Source organism: Cucurbita maxima, unplaced genomic scaffold (genome assembly GCF_002738345.1).
Source record: "Cucurbita maxima cultivar Rimu unplaced genomic scaffold, Cmax_1.0 Cma_Scf00004, whole genome shotgun sequence".
NCBI lineage: Eukaryota > Viridiplantae > Streptophyta > Magnoliopsida > Cucurbitales > Cucurbitaceae > Cucurbita > Cucurbita maxima.
Genome location: NW_019272020.1, coordinates 2,476,559 through 2,495,090, shown reverse-complemented (window position 1 = coordinate 2,495,090; position 18,532 = coordinate 2,476,559). Strand labels below are relative to the sequence as shown.

Here is an 18,532-nt window from a genome sequence, read left to right as displayed (position 1 = left end):
AGGCCCACCGTGGGTCTGGGAACCCAATTTGGAAATCCAGAAATGACGGCGCTTTCACGGAAACCTGGCCAAAAACTACTACTTACAGTTTATAGGTATGCTACAATCAAAGAGAGTTTTTGAACTTGGCCATCCAGCCTTAGCTTAATAGATTTAGATGCATAAGAATCTAAAATAGAAAGACAACTTAAGAAGTATAAAAAACGACTTCAAAATTAAGCGAAAGGTCCCACCAATTTGATCATTTGATAGCATGGCAGATATTACCTTAAAAATCAGCAATATGAGTACATCAGTCCCAATAAATAATAAACTTCCTTCTTTTTTTGAAACCGACTAAAACTTCATATCATGATAGACGACTGTCCCATGTCCCGGCACGTAACTTGGACGAATGAAATCAAATTATCCCTTTAGTCTGGAATGGCAGCCCAATCAAACTGCAGTAGCAGTCACCACCAAAGTTCATCGGCCATTCATCCATAGTGGATGGGTCTCTACAGACTGACTAATTCCAACACACTTTACTAACGGAACATGAACACAAAAACAAAAAACAAAAACAAAAAACCAACCAAAACTTTGATTTCTGGACTGAAAACAATCCGTTCAATGCAAATCCGAAATCTAGGCAAGCTCCCTTTCTATACTCTGAGATTCCCGCTTGATGGTTGCTTGGCCACATAAATTTGCTTCATTTTTGCAGAGGAAAAGTTCTTTTCAGCTCCAGACTGGTTTCTTCCCATGAACCCTGTTCTACGGTGGGGCCATTCGCTGCCACCTGAACTATTCTTTTGAGAAGCACCACCTCTCTGATAATTGTATCCAGAAGAATGACTGTACTGCTGGACGGGTATGCCCTTATGCTGAGGCGACTGAGATTTTAAATTGGTGCCTGCATTCAGGCTACTGTTGCTGCTACTGCAATTCTGAACACCAGTTTTGCCAGCATCGGTAACCGAGTTCACCGATAAGCTCTTAATGTCAACATTTGGTACTGAACCCCCAGAACTGACGCAACTCGAAGCATCAACTATTCCAAGTTCATCTGGAAGTTGGGTGACAGTTGCATCGGCTGCCACAGTATAATTACGCTTGTGGTCAGAGGCTACAGAAGGTTGTGATCCAGGAAACCTATTAACTGTAAATGACGGGTCAGCAGACGATGCATGACTGAAATGTGAGGGAAGAATGCCCTCTGCCTGCTGCTGCAAAGGCATGGACAGCGGCACAGGCTGAACAGAGGATGCTGAAGAAGGCCAACGAGCTTGGACAGACATTTCAGGAGAGGCCTGCAAATATTAAGCAGCAAACCATCAGAACATTTTGTAGCAGAAAAAAAGCAATTGATTAGCACAACTGCCAATCCATGCATCTACTTCATTATGTAATACCCGAAATACTGCTTAGAAATATAGATAATCTCGAACCTTACATTTCTTCCACACAAAAAATGTTCTCCCTCGTGATCTATACAATAATAAGGCAACGAAAAGGGTAACAAAATAAACGAACTGTACCTGGAATGGAGAAACATCGAACATAGCTAATGGAGAAGCCATTGGCAGTAGAGGCGAACCAGGTGCAAGATGCTGGATTGGAGGTAAGTTGGTGGGCATGCGTTGAGCTGAAACCATATTTAAATTCTTCTGATCCCCTTCAACACCCAAAGAAGGTCCAGGGCTATGCTTCCAGTCAGGCTGTTTTCCAGATGGAATATAAGTAGCACCCATGAAACTCAAGCCAACTTGCCCGAACTGTCCAACAGGAGCAAAGTGATTGTATACAACCATGTGCGGAGGACCTTGAACTCCTGGGATACCTCCAGGACTTATGAACGGACCAGTAAAACCAGCAGGAGGCCCGTAGAATGAATCGACACCAGAATGGCACTGTTTCCAGGATCCAAGAGGGCCAGGTGCTGGTGCACTGCTTTTTTGTGTTTGAGCTTGGGTGGTGGATACTGACTCATCATGCGGTCCAAAAGTAAAGACAGGACCTCCCAACATGGGATTGATCTCATAAAAGGGAAATTGGGAAGGTGAACCTCCGGGGAAATGTGAAAGCATCTGGCTTGAAGAATTCTGAGGACTCGGCAAAGATGGCCACAGGGAAATTGGGGGGGTCTCAACGGACAAATCTGCAGGAAGGGCTACAGTAAGAGAGTCATCCGCCCTTGTTTTGCTAGCAAATTGCTGATTACCAGCAGAGCCTGTAATACAGTAATGCAGTAATCAACAAAGTCGTATAACCAAAAGTACAAACAAAATAAAAGGTAAAACTACTCATCGTAATTGCATCGCAGCTTCCAGTACCTGCTATTATAACGTTAATATCTCCACCGCCAAAATTGTTGGTATCAGTAACTGGAACAGAGCTCGTGCCAAGCCCATTAGTGACTATCTCATCACTACTGATAGCTGCAACAGCAACGGCAGAAGCAGCTGCCTCAGCTTCAGCTTCACTATCTTCAATACGAGTACGAGATTCAGAATGATGTTTCTCTTTCTCAAAGAAAAGATGACAATCATTCTCCGCACCAGAAAGCTTGTGAGGAATTTGCATGTCTGAGTGACAGAGACCTGTGGGGCCAATCCCAAGCAAAGTGGAACAGCTATCAGGAGGAAGAACTGTTGGAGATGTGACTGCACCTGTATACATAATTGAAAAAAAAAAAATTAGAATTAATGAAAGTAAACTCCTAAATCAGTACCTCCGATACTCACCAAACTGAATTTTCTCCCCGGCAAGCAGAGAACTGATTGGATTAGCAGCAGAAGAAAATGACCTATCTATTGCTAAGATAGATGAGGATGGCACATTAGGATCACCAGCTAAGCTAGAATGATCTCCTACCGGAGGATGTAAATCAAACTGCGCAGGCTTCATAGCCTCATCAAGTTGGGTCTGTGTCAGGGCCATAACCTGCCAATGAATCTAATCAGTTTGAAATTATATCAGATATTACAACATATAAACAAGTAAAAGCACATTAGAAGTATAACTCTACAGTCAGCTTGAACTTAGATAAAGGTTCAACACTTTTTGCGCTCAAATTGAAATAAACATGAAACATCGATAGAATAGAGGTCTTCTAACATAGTAACAACAATATTAAAATTGCCTATAGATCCACAAAAGTAAGCAATGAACAAATAACGGTAGACAAGGTCAATATCAAAATCCCATATTTACATCCAGAAATATATGCAATTTACAACAATAAAACTCAACCAAGGTCTCCGTTTCCACCCCGGTACCTGTTGGTTTATACGTGAATTGCCCCAGGAAGGAAAAGATGATGGAACATTATCCAAAATATCATTCTTCTTATCAAACATCAAGCTTGACTCGAGATTTCTTCCATCACTAGTTGCCAAGGCAGGGCCACTCGTCTGGATAGACCTGTAAAATAATATAAAATATTTGTTCAGATCTGAAAGATGACAATGCATGAAAGTTCTTTCATAATGAATACCAACCTAGCAGTATGTGATCGCTCGGTCTGGGAATCAGATTTCAGAGCAGGAGTCCCAATTGGGGCCAATGGTTGAGAGACTATTGAGGAACTAAGCGCACTTGACACCACAATATTTCCCGAACCACGTCCTCCATCAGCAGCAATAAACTCAGATCGAGTTCTCTTCACTGTTTCTGCGACCTTAGCAGCATAAACTTTGCTTGAATTGACAGAGGACAATGCAATTTTCGAAGTAGATCGACTTTTTCGTGGGATCTAAAGAAGTACTCATCAAATTTATTAAATTTTAAACTTGTAATAACAAAAATAAATAAAAAGGAAAGGAGGAGAACATATAAACCTTTGAATTGTGGGACTTTGCCTTGATCTCTTTCTCTCTTTGTTCACGCCTATCATTCAGCATCTGCCTTTTAGATCGTACCTCAATGAAATCATCCTCATCACTGGGAGCTTCTATGCCAGGTTGCTCAAATACACGTATGATGCCACTCTGCATAGGGGCATCAACATCCTCCCCAGAACAAATATTCTTTCTGAAGTTACTTTCCCCATAATATTGGCTTCCCTGGCTCTTGCCCAAATACTCTTTTTTCACTTCCTTTTCAGACCTATTGCCAGCATCAAGCTCAAGAGAAGTACTTGCCCGAGAGCTTAATCCTTCAGGCTCTAAGGCTCTTTTTGATGGCTTATTAGATACGAAGACCTTCCTAGTCCCATTTCTGGCAGAATTGACAGCAGTTCTTCCACTAACAGTTGGCTTATCGTCTACCTCTACATGGTTAGAAGAAACTTGACTACTAGACAATTTTTTATCCACAGTTTCCCGAACACGAAACTCAGTACGTGGAATATTGCGCCTAGGCCGCCTCTGGAATCCACCAGTATCTAAGCGAGTAGATTCGGAACCTGGGAATGGCAATCTAGATCCAGAATTTTTTACTGTAAAGATATATTTTTTCCCTCTTCCACCAGGAAACTGACCACGAGCTTTTAACCCGCTCAAACCTTTATCTCTTGATACAGAATCAAGTGATCCCATCCCATCCTGAGCTCGACCTTCAGATTCTTTCCCCCTTGATACCACATAATGATTGTCTGAAGTTGAAACATGTTGTCTTTGATGTTCTGCTTGAAACCCTAGTTCAGATCTGGAATTGTTCTCATCAATGCAAGAACCTGCAGTTTGATACTGCTGAGCCATAACTTGGCTTTCTATGCTTTCAGTTAATGGTAATGACTTTGACTCCCCTGATGAGTTCACATTCGAAGATCTTGACACAAGGCCTTGTTGATTATCCATCAAAAGAGGCAACACGTCATTTTTTCGAGAATTATGAGCACAGGTTTCCTGAGAAGTTTGAATGAGCAGAGCATCTCCTGGGTTCTTATTTAAAGGAAAACCAGTTTGAACAGCGGGTGGAACAAATGTCAGTGGTTGAGGAGCCAATGGCAGTACACCTTGGGAGACAGAAGAGGTATACCTTAGCTGCCCAAACTGGAATAGAGGGGGCTGTGATGAATGCATGTGAGTCATAGATGGGGTCATCTGAGGATGCAAATGAAGAGGCATCTGTATAGAACCTATCTGTATAGCTGGTACAGGAGATGGAATGAGAGAAGGCCCTGAGAATAACCCAAACTGAAGCTTAACAGGAGGCTCAGCTTGACCTGAACCGGCAGCATTTGGCACAATAACTTGACCAGATGAAGATTGTGAGGCCATTGAAACTGAAGATGAGATTGGCTGCTGAACAGACACACTAGATCTGCAAGAAGAATTTCCTTGCTCATTAATTTCAGGTTCTGGCAATGCTTGGGCAGTTTCAGATTGCATAACCAAGTCCTGCATCTCCTCAGGGTCAATCCTTATTTGAGAGGAAGCATCCTCGTATTGACAGACTTTACCATCAACTTGCAATCCTTCAGAAGACCCCTGCTCTTCCCTGATGCAGTTTGAAATTTCTGGTGTGGCAAACATATTTTCCTCATTTCCTAAAATTCTTTCAAACTCGTCATTCGGCATCCCCACTTCAACACCTTCGTTAAAACCTAATACCAAGTTATCTAACATATGGGGTGACCCTTTATCATCTAAATGCAAATCATCAAAATTCTGCGCAAGGTCAATGTTCTCGTCCTCTCCTTCATGTACCTCATCTTCTTCTCGATACCCATCATCATCTTCATCATATTCTTCCTGTTCCTGCACATGTTCATCTACAACACCCCATTCATCTTCATCGCCTGTAGATGCCCTGGTAGAGGAAATCATGATCTCTTTACCGGCCTTGGCAGGTACAGCAGATTCATTGTCTTCTATTGACAGTGTGCCTTCTCTGCTAGCGGATAAAACAGGAGAATCTCCAGAATCATCCAAGTCCTCGTGAGATAAATGAGTTGGAGAGGTTGGGGGGCTAAATACAGAAAGGGTTGACTGTGAGTCGCACCGCAGTGTTGTGTTGCCATCTGGTTTCTGCTCCTCATTCTCACCATTCTCTAAATTAACATCAATTATCTCAGGAAGTGTACGATTTTCATGATGAATATACCTTGTCTGAGCAGTAGAAACATTCCTGGCCAGATGATCGTATTGTATCTCACTTTCTGCAATATCCCGGGTAACAGATGTGAATTCACCCCTCACAGAAGATTTCTGTATGGAAGCCACAGATGGAGGAGGAAGAACACGAGGTTGCCTCTGGGAATAGCGTGACCTTCCAACAGAATAGGACCCATCAGCCTCAGAAATTGGATTTACTCGTTCAGGATAAGGAAAATAGAAGTTGTTGCGACTACCCTCCTGCCTCCATGCATGATCACCAAAATTCTCAACATTATCCTGAAATTCAGAGTCGAACTCTTGGCTCCTGTTATACTGATCACCACCCCCAGAAAGGTTAGGTCTCTGCCCTCTTAGCTGAGAATAATCATCAGATTGTGGTTCTGTCATGCCTCTTCTATTATATATTCTAGAAGTTGTAAGTCCAGCTCCCCCATAAAACTCTTTCCTAGAAGATACACGCCCACCAGTTGTTGCCTCCCGCCATGGACCAGTGTAGCCAGTACTCTGATCCTGTAGAACAAATTGAGAGCCACTTCCTCTGTCATAAAAATCTCTTCTCCATGAATTAACAGACTTGCCTCTGTCAACGAAGGAAGGAGAACCATCTCTAGAAACTTGAGTTCTAAGGCCCACCTCAGAGGGCCTATTTATGCAAGATGACTCAGAAGAAGCTGATGTAGTGATTCGCTCCACCATCTTTTCACCATCTTCCCAATCAACAGAGTCCGCCAACCTGGAAACATCTTTTACAACACTGGAAATCTTCTTTTCAGGAATATCTGAAGTCAAAGTGCTTGATTTCACAGCTTCAGCCTGCCTCTTGGCCATTCTTTCCTCTAATTCTAAAAGCTTCAGTTTAGCAGCCTGCTTTCTTCTCTCTTCCTCCACAAATATTCTTTGTTTTTCTTCCTCTCTAGCAATCCGAAGTTCTTCAGCTTTTTGTACAGCCTCCAGTCTCTCTTGCTCAGCTCTCCATGCTGCTTCCCTGGCTATTTCTTCAGCTCTCCTCTGCCTTTCTTCCTGTTCCCTTGCAAGCCTCTGTCTCTCTTCCTCTTCTCTCCTAGCTAGTTCCAAAGCTCTTTCTTGCTCCTCAATAATTCGCTGTCGTTCCTGCTCTTGAATCTGTTGAACTCTCTCAAGTTCGGCCTCAAACGAATCCCTAACAGGGTCATGAAAATCAGTTTGCTTAATCACATCCTTCTTCCTCTTGACCACCCCAACAAGACCACCAGTATAAGGATCTCGTCCATCAAAACTAGAGCCTCCAAAATCTTTCATAAAAGGATCTTCCATGTAAGGTTTCTCAATCTTGGCAAATGAGCGTCTATCCCTGCCAAAATTCAGCAACAGATCATCGGCAGGAATTCGTTTTAAACCTGGAGAGTATGACGAGTTTGAAACTGAAGTATTGTGTGTTTGACCCCTGAACTTATTGTGCTGCTCACTACCATGCTTGTCTTTTGCAGTCCAATCTGGGTCCTGGGAGTTATAAGATTCTGACGCACTGTTCCAGGTTTGCCGCCCAAATCCAGCATCCCGCCTCCCAACTTTAGGAGCATGTTCTCGAAACTGTGAAACATGCATGTTATCAGCATTTGTTTCTCGATCAATGCTAGTGGGCCTCCCTGCAATATCATTTCTATCATTACCACTGTCTGAACCAAATCTATCTTTTGGTATAGGATTGTTTTTCTGGAAGTTTCCTTCCCAGCCTTCCCTACTAGGCGTTCTTGCATCCCGACCATAAGGGTCCACTTTATGAATATCACTGGAATGAAACTTCCCAGATTCATCATCCCGTGGATGCCATCTCTGAGAAAAATTATGAATGGGCTTGTGGGGAAGAGAACTAACCCAAGGCATATCGAAGTCCCTCTCCCAATAAGCCTCACTCTTTGGATGCCCTCGATCCCTTACCCTGTCAATCAAACCATGGCTTGTATCACGTTCATCATCAGCCCAGTCTGATCTAGGATTCATCGAGACTAGTGGTAAAGGGCCTGGGAAAATATCTTCCTGCTTCCGTGATAATTCTGGTGATTGAAAACTCCCGGAACTAAAAGAGTTGCCATTTTTTGCATTTTCACTGGGAATACTTTTCTTTGATGACTGAAATTTTGAGCGGGCATCTATACTAGAACTTAAATGAGAAGTATCCCTCTGTTCTTCATATGAAACTTCAGCCGCATGCTTCAATTTAGAACTCAAACCATCTCTCTGTTTCTGAGAAGGTGCAGCAGCAGAAGGTAAAGTTGCTTGCAAGGATGGGAAATCCTCACCTCTCAAAACGGGGGCTTTTTCAACTGCAGTATGCACCTGAGATAACGCAGAAGTAGACACAACTGGCCCTGCCGTACTAGCACGAGCAGAAGGTGGCATATACACACTACTCCCACCATTCACCCCATCAACACTTCGCAAAGAAGGATCAATTTTATCAACTATATTACCACTGAGCCCTTCTTTCTCTGGCAGATCGTTGGTGTGCGGCTTTGTCCAACCCAAACCAGCTGAAGTTGGCCTCTGTCTGTTTCCCAAAACCCCTCCACCAGTTTGCCCAGCACCGGAACCCAAAGAATCTAGTCTCTCATGTTCTTTTCGCAATGAAGGAAGATTCAAGGGGGGTGGAACAGAAAGCTTCGGCCCAGGTTTCTGGGAACTGCGGGGCCTCGACAGGACCACCATTCCTCCGCCGGCCCCATGACTACCAGGTCGCGTTCGATTTGATCCATATGAATTTGAATGAGATGAATGATGATGATGAGCCTGCCCATACGATTTGTTGAGATTCACGGATACAAACTTGGCCCCGACGCCAGGATTAGCCATCGCAGGGGGCACCCCAGAACTCTAATCCGCTTGGCGGATCCCGATTCCTGCCAAAGCATCAAAAGCCTAACTTAGCAACTCAAAGATCCCCCTTTTGGCAGATCTTAAAGCAGATAATCGATCACAGATTTAAAGAAGACTAATAAAAAAAAACAATGGTAATGTTACGCCCAATGGACTCTCCCCCTCCCTGATGAATAAAAATAAAACAGAGATTAGTACGGATTACAGATTCAGAAGGCTCACTAACAACCGATCTAATAAACCAATCAAATGAATAAGAGCGCCAGAAGTTGCCGCCCTGCTATTAGGGTTTCACTAAAATCTATCGTAATACCAGACGGGGAGAGGAGGAGGAGAATCTACCCGAAGAAAGAGGGAGATAGAGGGAAGAACTTACCTCCAATAGTCTGTAATTTTGAGAGATTAACGTGCGCCGTGGAGAAGACGTCTACAGTGAGATGAAAGAAAACCTACTCTAACCCGGAGGAGGAGGAGGAGGAGGATGGGGGTGGAGAACAGAAAAGAGGGAGAAAGCAACGAATAGGCAAAACCACGAAAACAAAATAATCAATTACTTTTTCTTTTCTTTCTGCTTCGGCCCTTTGTTTTATATCAATTATCACTTTCGCCCCTCAATTCCTTCAAAATTTAATTCCTTCAACTTTTAAGATTTTCATTTACATTACTTCATATTTTCTTCACAATCATCCCCCTTTCTTTTTCTAATTCATTTTTTTTTTATGCCAATCTTCTATTTTCTTACAAACAAATAATAATAATAATAATAATAATAATAATAATAATCCAACGTTTTAAAAGAAAACCTCTCTTAACCATTTCATCTCTCTATTTTGTTAAACCCTTTTCTCTAAAAATAAAAATAATAAATAAATAAGGTGATGAGAAAGGCTCCCAACTAGTTTTCATTGTTTTATTTTTCCAAAAACTGAGGGGGAAATAAAAATTAACAACAAAATTAGTGTTTTTAAAGATCAATCTGCCCAATATATCGCTATACAGTTGAAGCCAACAAAAAATAAATCTAAATTTTATTGTGCCTTCCAAAATTTTGAATTTGTACTAGATAACAAAATCATAAAATTTGTACTGTCATTTAATTTAAAATATATGATTTTTTTTAAGTGAATTAAACATTTATTTCAATAAATAATAATTTATTCTTATTATATTTTTTTTAGCTGTGCATTATGCCCACCATCCCCACTTCGACATGAAAATTTAGCGAATGACATTATTATCTAATTCACTCATTAAACTTCAGAATTTAGATGAAACATTTTAATTGAAAAAAGAGACCGAAACAAAAGAGAAAAAATCTTCCAAAGTATCCCAATATATTAGCTTACCTATCAATTAGTTTTAGAACTTTGGGTTTTTTTATTTTAATAGATAAAATATGTGAGATTATGATTCAAATATATATAATATTTGCATCTAATTAATTCTCGTGTGGATATATTACCATTTTTTTTATAGCTAACCAATCACATAAATTTGAAATTTATATTTAATAGGAGGGATGTCTATATAGCCTTAAATTTTGTACACGTCATTATAACTTGTTTATTAAGGTACCACCGTGGGTTCATACTTTCACTCCTACACCAATTAAATTAATATTTAACTAATTAACTAAATTTGCATTTAATAGGTCCCAAGCCTATTCATTATTTTTTAATTTTTTTTTTTTTTTAATTTCAACTTTTGTTTTAATATGTCTGTAAAATTTAACAACATTCTCATTTCAATTATGCTTAACAATAGTTTGGGTTAAAGAATATACTCATTTTAATTAGGCTTAACAGTAGCTTTAACTGATAAGAAACTTTGAAGACTCCCAATTTTATTGGTTTAATTTATTTATTCAAACAAAATTACATTAATTATTATATTTATCTATTTATTTTGAATTTCATTCAAGTTAGTTTAAAATTTATTGTGTATATAGTTTCAATATATTTTTAAATGTAGTGGATGAATTCAGAAATACATTCATTATTTTTTGAGATGGGCAAAAGGAAACAAATTTAAAAGTTTTACTTTAAATTAAATCAAACTATATATTATACAATTTAAATAGAGTTTACTTTTGTATGTTAGTGGAAACATACATTAATGGAAAACATATGGAGTTAGTCGCGAAGATGTGTTAATTGTGAATATTTTGATATATTTTAATTATAAAGTGAAAAATAAATAAAAGTGAATGCTTTATATTTCTATTTATAAAATAATGGAGGACGTAAAAATAAAAATAAAAATAAAAATAATATACCCTCAAGCTTGGAAATCCCAGATTCTTGCGAAAAGCGAAGCGCGAGGCGTGTACGACTGTATTAAGGAAAGAAAGACTTCAGCCCTCAAGCTTGGAAGCAGTTTGGCGAGAGCGCTGTGCTGCCCGCAGCGACCATGGCAATTGATGCAATCGAAAACCCCTCGCCTCCCTCTCGCTCATCTTTCCATTTCAGGTACTGTTATAGCTTCCTCCATCCTTTGTATTATGCTAACTCGTGTTTCTATATTCATCGATCCTCGTTTTGTTTCACTTTCTCAGTCTGCCCACTTTTATGTTGCCGTTGACAGGCTCTAGTTTAAGATAGTCGCATTCTCTCTATCTATGCTCATACATATTTCTGGGATTCCACTGTAATGTTTGGTTGATATTTTTGTAGACTTGTACTTTGTTTGGCAGGAAACGTTGGTGGGTTTGTTGGACGCGGCCGGTCGCCGTCCGTCCTTGCGGATGATCGTGCTCTGCAGTTCTCGCGACGAGATCGACGCTATCTGCTCCTCCGTCTCCAACCTCCAATACATCTCTCTGGCCTCTTTGGTATGTTTATTTTTGCTCAATAAAAGCTCTTCCAAGTGAAATTCGGGAAATTGGTCTAGAAATGCCGAAGCCTGAGCCTGATGGATGCATTCTTTTGTGCCACTTAACGAATAATTTAATCTCCGAGTTACGACTTGCCTGAATTGATCTTCAATGTATGAATTGTCAATATGATAGGACGCTCGGATCAGGAGTCATGACATCATCTTGAACAGGATCAGCTCTTTGGGTTGTATTGTTCATCCGGGTCCTAGTTCTATGGATGAGATGCTTTGATTGGCAGAGTGCTACCAATATAATGGCAATCGCTCACATTAATACACTTGACCTTATTTTATTGTATTTCAGTTGATAATGGAAACCAACCGGTGAAACTAACCATTACGGATGGTAATTGTGCCATGTGGATTCAATATCAATTTTGGGCAATCGCTCACATTAACTCTGGGCAAGAGTTGATTGAATATCAATTGACTGGATGACAAGGTCACCCTATACAATTTACTGTTTTCAGTATCCTCCATCTTACAGTTTTTGAATACTGCTAAATCGTTTTGACCCTGTGTGGGTCAGTTGTTTTCTGTCATTTGTTCACTTACTTTTACTTTATGGTTAATACGGTCTTAGGAACAAGTTTGTGTTTTTACTTATTTGTGCTAGGGAAAATTACCCCTTTTTCATTTAAATCTTACACTGAGTACATTTTGTCTTCTTCCTTCTTCTTGTCAATACGTTACTCATGTTGGCATACATATGGGGTAGCACCACGCTTTGAATGGATAAGACTTACTTTTTGACTTATATTGATGCAGTGTATTTATTGCTTGTCATCTTCAGTACAGTGACCTTGCTGAAGCAGACCGAGCACTGATATTAGAGAAATTTCAGAAAACAACACGAAGGTGGAGCCAAAAGTTCAGATCTCTATTAGAAGACAAATGTGAGGTTGAGAAAGTAGGAGAAAATCTCACATGATTGTAGTAACAGACGCCTGCCTTCCACTTTTGGCTTCACCTCTTTCTGTCCATGTTTTGATAAATTATGACCTACCAACAGAGAAGGTGCAACAGACCACCCACTTCTAGCAAGATATTGTCTACATTGGCCTGTTACGTATAGTCGTCAAGCTCACGGTTTTAAAACGCGTTTGTTAGGAAGAGGTTTCCACACACTTATAAGGAATGTTTCGTTACCCTCTTTAACCGATGTGAGATTTCACAATCTAACCCACTTGGAGGCACACCGCCCTGTGTTTGACTTTGATACCATTTGTATCAACCCAACTCATCGCTAGTAGATATTGTCCATTTTGGCTCGTTATGTATCACCATCAGGCTCATGGTAAAACTCATTTTTTAGGGAGAGGTTTCCACACCCTTATAAGGAATGATTCGTTCCATCTCTAACCAATGTGGGATCTTCCATAAGGTGTAGTTTTCAGACTACAGGATCGTGAGCTGATAATTTGTAAAAATGAATGGGTAAGACGCCTGCCTTCCTCTTCCTGTTGGTTGATGTGGTACTGATCTTTCTTAAGCAAACTCCTAAAACTAGACATTTGAAAAGTTGTCTGAAGTGAATTCGTAAGCAGATTTTGATTATTGTCACAAATTATTGTTTCTAAACTTCATGTCATTTTTATTGCAGGAAACGTATACGAGGCGCATGACTACCTGCTCAACCTCAGGTTACTTTTATACTGCGAAGGATTATAATATAAGTTGCGCAGTTTAGGTTTCTTCATACACAAGAGTTGCTTCCTTAGCGATTCTACGTAGATGGGATCTTAATCAACATGGTTGTTGGGGGTGAAGTGGTAACTCTCGAAAGCATTGAAGGAAGTAGTGGGCTTGTTATTGCTGAGATGCCCGTTAATGTAAGTGTTTTACTACTTTCTTTGATCTTCATGCGCTTTGATGGATATAAATTTTGCCAAGGAAACCAGTCCCAAAAAATTATTCCTGAATTTTAGTTGGCCTTTTTCCTATAAAACAAAAAAGTCGCATCCTAGTGTTGCTTCTTTGTGTTATCTACAATTGCTGAACTTGGAAAGAGACCGCGTTGCAGATTTCTGAAATTTTGTGAGGATGTCTTCTATGATGGAACATCTTCTGACGACAACGCAGAAGGTTTTCCTGTTGTACCATCTTTTGGCCATAACACTGGATTACAATGGCCGGGAAATACGTTATCCTGTGCTTGATAAGGTGTTTAGCTACCAATTTAGCATTTAACTATAAATTATGTTGGTTGATTTGTATCTAGGAGGGAGCTTTCCAGTTTAGTTTAGTAAACAGGGGCTATTACCACATGAATGGAATGCTGAAATATGTGGTGTTTTATGATTTTGGGTCATTTTTCTTTCCTGATAAAAATTTACCAAGTGAAAGGGTAACCGTAATAGTTCACAAAACCAACTTGATTCGTAAAACTCAACTAGTTTTAAAATATAATATCTACCAAAAGGTTAATTTTGAATCTCGAGAAATTTGAAGATCACTACCAGTGTTAAGGTATATTTTTTATTTGAATTAACTCCATGGGTCAGCTTTAGTTAAGTCACCTTCACAGTTTCTAAAGATTCATGGGTTCAAATTTTGTCAGTGTATGTGTGAAGTAATATCTAATAGAAGACAACTTTAATTTAATTACAATTATCTAGTACAAAGAGTTAAGTAAAATGTGGGTAGATGGAATAATACGCATTCCCATTGAGTTTTACGATGCTAATGTTGTACTAAGCTGTATCTTCACTCAATTAGTCTCTCTAATAAACCCTAAATTATAGGGAGAGAGTCTTTTTTTATGGGTTGGAAACAAAATCATCCCACAAACAAACATAAAAAGAAGAGCCAAAATTTGCTAGATTATGTAATGTGCCTTGTGTAGACCAGTTGTAATATGTTGACCCGATCTCCACGTCGCCCCAGTACTAATAGCAATAACACAGTCTCTTAAGCCTTAACCCATGTGAGTGACAACCGAGAACCGACAACCACATGTCGTCTACCACCATTTTTTGGTAAAAAAATCATTAAAATCTCTGTCACATGCTAAACACGCTATAAGCTAGAGAATGCTACATGCTTTACTGGGGAAACTCTTAATTAATTGTAACAAACAAATAATCAAGGTTAATATAGAAATCCGTGGCCTTTATATGAAAAAAAGCAGGGCTTATTTCAGTGAGCTGCTGGTTTGTTTAGTCGAAAGAGAAGCCAAGTAGGGGGCTGTCTGGTTAATTAAATGTGATTTGTATTAAAAAGAAAGCAATGTCCTTCCACATGGTCCATTGGCATGGCCAGCTCATTCTCTGTTATTTCAACCTGCCAGTCAAAATCTCATATCCAGCTACCTCATTAGATTCTCTCTTTAATGTTGTTTTTAATTTTGCTGCGGCCTAAACAAGTTTGATAAATAAAAGAAAGTAAGGTGAATAGTGGATGTGGTTGGATCCAGCGATGGGCGACGTATAAATACAAGAAGAGAACGCAGGCTGCAAGCATGCATGCTCTCTCTCCTGCCCTTTCTGATCTGTGTGTGTGTGAGTGTAGTTGTTGTGTAAGTACCAAATGGCTTGCTTGGACTCGTACAAGAGCCCAGATCAGAAGGGACACTACCCGCCGATGAGCCCAAGACTGTCCTTTTCCAATGACTTCGTCGAATCCCATCACTCCACCAACACCAACACCCATATTAGTCAACATCAAAACATCCCTCCAAATATTTCGGTCTCCGACGACTTCGAATTCTCTGCACTCACCAATCCCAGTAATCACACAATGACCGCCGCCGACGAACTCTTCTTCAAGGGGAAATTGTTGCCCACTCTCAGAGATGAGCTTCTCCTTCAGGACGACGACGACGACGACGCTATTGTAGTGCCGTCGTTCGTGCCCCCGAAAGGCCTACCAAAATGGAAAGAGTTTCTCAGCCTCAAGAGATCGGTTGTTGATGGGCGCTGCACGGGCACGGGCACGGGCACCGACAACGACAACAATCAAGGCAAAATGCCCAAGTTGGCCCTCCATGATAAGTCGTCGCATCTTGACATGACTTTGTAGATCGATCAGAAACTTAACTGGAACTGTGCACCTTTTTCCTTTTGTTGTTTATGGTTCTTATGATGGTGTTGGTATATCAGCTGGGCTGTTTCTGTACAAATTTGTTGAATGTTTGTTTGCAATTAATCGTTCGATGTCTATAGTGTTCTTGGCCCATATTCGTTATTTTACTGCATGAATGCTTTTGTGTGGCGCTTTGTTTCTTCCATCCCCTACTCACTTGAGGAAAATATTTGGATCTACTTCTGGATCGGGTCAAACATTCATAGTTCTAGCTATTCTCTGTTGAACTACAGAATTTTAATTAATTTGTTCATCTCGTACAGTTTGAAATCTCATTCTCTAAAGAAAAACTTCAACATTAATATGTTATCATCAATATGACAAGTTTGACACAAAGGCTTGATTGATAAATTATAAACTATAATTGGGCCTCCACTGTCCCCATTTTATAACAAGAACATGCATGATTCAAATTAATTATCATTTTTTTAAAAAAAATTGACCATTAAATTCTGTTGTTCAAACACTTGGAATTTTTATGTAGGAAGTTTTTTTTTTTTTTGTTCAAATAAATTTAATGGGTATTAAATAAATTCTATTGGTTCAAACAAGTCCGTCGATAACTCGTGATAAACAAGGGTGAAAGATATCGTGCGATACGTAAATGATAAAAGGAGGAAGGCAAAGCGATCTCGCAGTTTAAACCCGAAAAGTACACGTGGCATTTAATATAGCATTCAAATTCCATTGGGTTTTGCATCTCAACATCGCCGCCTTTGGGCAGAGGCAGAGGGAGCGCACAAGGTTAGCGCCAGCGCCAACGCGACCCCTCTCTTCCAAATTGCAAACTCATATCCTCTAATCCACAAACTTAGCCTTTTCCTTCCGAATGGACTCCACCCCTTTGAACTGGGAAGCTCTCGATGCCCTAATAATCGACTTTGCTAGATCAGAGAACTTGATTGAGGATTCCTTTTCGTCCTCCCCACCTTCTTCCCCTTCCCCTTCCCCTTCCTCGCTTTCCTCCTCCTCTTACCATTCCAGGTTGATCATCCGCCAGATCAGACGCTCTTTGGAGTCCGGTGATATTGACTGCGCCATCGATCTCCTCCGTCTTCATGCACCCTTCATTCTGGATGATCATAGGCTACTGTTCCGGTTACAGAAGCAGGTTTCACTGATTCTGCTCTCTCTATCCCTCTCTCTCTCTCTCTCTCTCTCTCTCTCGCTGATGCTTCGTACCTAATGTTGAATGTGCAACTTCTTTTTGTTCATGCGATATCTTTTGATTTTGATTGTTTAGGCTAATTACGGGATATTTCCATGTTTTTAATCATGCTTCATTGGAAATTGGAAATTGGAAATCAGGAAACATAGAGTCCGTTTGTTTGGTAGCTGAATATCCTAATTAGTGGGAACATCCTTTCATGTATTTTTGTTTTCAATTACCAGTATGGTGGAACTTTTTAGTTGATTCGTTTCCCTTTCTGTGTTTATTGTATAAAGAAATTTATTGAGCTTCTGAGGAAGGGGACTCCAGAGGATCGTGTTTTGGCCATTCAATGCATTCGGACAGTGCTCGCTCCTTGTGCTCTTGACGCGTACCCGGTAAGAATTTCACACATTCTCGGTTTGCTCGAATTAATATTTTTAAGAAAATATTCTCTGGTAATCAGATCGAGCAAAGAATTATTGTCTTTTTCAAAGAAAGAAAAATTCGGTTGAATTATGAGAAGTACGAGAGGAAGTGCCATAAGCCATCTTTTTTCTACTCTAGTTGGCGTAATAAAGAAGTAGCTGTAGCTACAGAAAGGTGAAAAAAAAAGAAGAGAGAGAGAGAGAGCACCTTAGAAACCCAAAAGTCCAACCATCTCTCAGAGAAGAGCACCGTAGAATAACTTTTGACCAACTCATAATATTGTTCCATAATGTCTTGAATTCTTCGGGGGAAGAAACCACTGTGCTATTTTTAAATCAGATTCTGCAACTTTTCTGCTTATTCTTTTGGCTGACTTCTCTTTTATTTATGTTGAAGGAGGCGTATGAGGAGTTCAAGCACGTTCTTCTTGCCTTCATTTATGACAAGGACAATCAAACATCCCCAGTGACATATGAGGTGGATATTACTATTTTCTCTCATATCACATTGGTGACTATTACCTTCGGTATTTTGGATGTTTCAGTGGATGTTGACTATGCAAACCCTTCCGGAAACCCAGTAACATATGGCTGTTCTTGATGATTAGAATGCACATTTAATATTTGGCTGTCTTATATTTCAAACGGATGTAAAGGCAACCTTTCCTTTTTAATCAAGAACTTATCCTCTTTTCCTTACTTTCTCATCACTACAAAATTATAAGGAAAAGTTGGACCATTAATTTCTTGGGATTTGGCCACTTTTAGGGTTCACTAAGCAGCCAAATTGAACTTTAATGTTTCACGTTATTTTTCACTCGACACATTTAAAATGGGCTCTGTTTAAGGCTCTCAGGCATTCTATAAGCCTAGTACATATTTCTTTGCCAAGAAATATGAATTCCTTGGTTCTGGGTGGGTAGGGCATGGAATTGTCTTGTATATTGTTGTCAAGGTGCTTGAACAGAATGTGTGTAGGAGGTTCCTAGAAAATCTAAATCTTATAAAATAGTTTCTTAATTTAAAAAGCATAGGGAAAATTTTGGAGGGGAAAATTTTGGAGTCATTAAGTTTTTTTTTTTTTTTTTTTTTTTTTTTTT

The 18,532-nt window shown here is 39.9% G+C and overlaps 4 protein-coding genes across 7 annotated transcripts in view; 3 read left to right on the top strand and 1 right to left on the bottom strand.

Annotated features, from left to right (window-relative positions):
* Positions 1-215: 215 nt before the first annotated feature.
* LOC111478360 lies at positions 216-9,450 on the bottom strand. Of its 3 annotated transcripts, XM_023122566.1 has the most exons (9): positions 9,274-9,450; positions 9,040-9,063; positions 3,822-8,920; positions 3,483-3,736; positions 3,261-3,405; positions 2,727-2,925; positions 2,316-2,651; positions 1,521-2,212; positions 216-1,292 (listed from the first exon to the last, which is right to left on the bottom strand). In XM_023122566.1, exons 3-9 carry the CDS (start codon positions 8,871-8,873, stop codon positions 645-647), a joined length of 7,326 nt encoding a protein of 2,441 aa, XP_022978334.1. In that variant the 5' UTR covers positions 8,874-8,920; positions 9,040-9,063; positions 9,274-9,450; the 3' UTR covers positions 216-644. The 3 variants fall into 3 exon arrangements, with proteins under 3 accessions (XP_022978334.1, XP_022978332.1, XP_022978333.1); XM_023122564.1 differs by lacking the exon at positions 9,040-9,063; XM_023122565.1 differs by lacking the exons at positions 9,040-9,063; positions 9,274-9,450 and having other exon boundaries at positions 3,822-9,033.
* Positions 9,451-11,153: 1,703 nt separating this feature from the next.
* On the top strand, positions 11,154-14,082 carry LOC111478762. The gene is made up of 3 exons (XM_023123202.1): positions 11,154-11,365; positions 11,570-11,727; positions 12,565-14,082. The coding sequence occupies exons 1-3, from the start codon at positions 11,317-11,319 to the stop codon at positions 12,700-12,702; spliced, it is 345 nt and encodes a 114-aa protein (XP_022978970.1). The 5' UTR covers positions 11,154-11,316; the 3' UTR covers positions 12,703-14,082.
* Positions 14,083-15,106: 1,024 nt separating this feature from the next.
* On the top strand, positions 15,107-16,033 carry LOC111478032. The gene has a single exon (XM_023122103.1). It carries the CDS (start codon positions 15,300-15,302, stop codon positions 15,789-15,791), a length of 492 nt encoding a protein of 163 aa, XP_022977871.1. The 5' UTR covers positions 15,107-15,299; the 3' UTR covers positions 15,792-16,033.
* A 510-nt stretch (positions 16,034-16,543) lies between these two features.
* The window catches only part of LOC111478049, a 10,372-nt gene continuing 8,383 nt past the window's right edge, over positions 16,544-18,532 (top strand). For both annotated transcript variants that reach the window (XM_023122127.1, XM_023122126.1), the window contains exons 1-3: positions 16,544-16,965; positions 17,301-17,402; positions 17,830-17,910. In XM_023122127.1, the coding sequence (XP_022977895.1) occupies positions 16,684-16,965; positions 17,301-17,402; positions 17,830-17,910 (465 nt within the window). In that variant the 5' untranslated portion in view covers positions 16,544-16,683. The remainder of the gene's footprint in view (positions 16,966-17,300; positions 17,403-17,829; positions 17,911-18,532) is intronic.

Excerpts from the sequence above, each read along its gene's own strand:
- LOC111478360 (XM_023122566.1), bottom strand. The coding sequence starts at position 8,873 with ATGGCTAATCCTGGCGTCGGGGCCAAGTTTGTATCCGTGAATCTCAAC. Across the intron at positions 3,406-3,482 it reads GAGCGATCACATACTGCTAG|GTCTATCCAGACGAGTGGCC; the intron begins GTTGGTATTCAT and ends ATTATTTTACAG. Across the intron at positions 2,926-3,260 it reads ATTCACGTATAAACCAACAG|GTTATGGCCCTGACACAGAC; the intron begins GTACCGGGGTGG and ends ATTCATTGGCAG.
- LOC111478762 (XM_023123202.1), top strand. The coding sequence starts at position 11,317 with ATGCAATCGAAAACCCCTCGCCTCCCTCTCGCTCATCTTTCCATTTCA. Across the intron at positions 11,366-11,569 it reads CGCTCATCTTTCCATTTCAG|ACTTGTACTTTGTTTGGCAG; the intron begins GTACTGTTATAG and ends ATATTTTTGTAG. Across the intron at positions 11,728-12,564 it reads ACATCTCTCTGGCCTCTTTG|TACAGTGACCTTGCTGAAGC; the intron begins GTATGTTTATTT and ends TGTCATCTTCAG.
- LOC111478032 (XM_023122103.1), top strand. The coding sequence starts at position 15,300 with ATGGCTTGCTTGGACTCGTACAAGAGCCCAGATCAGAAGGGACACTAC.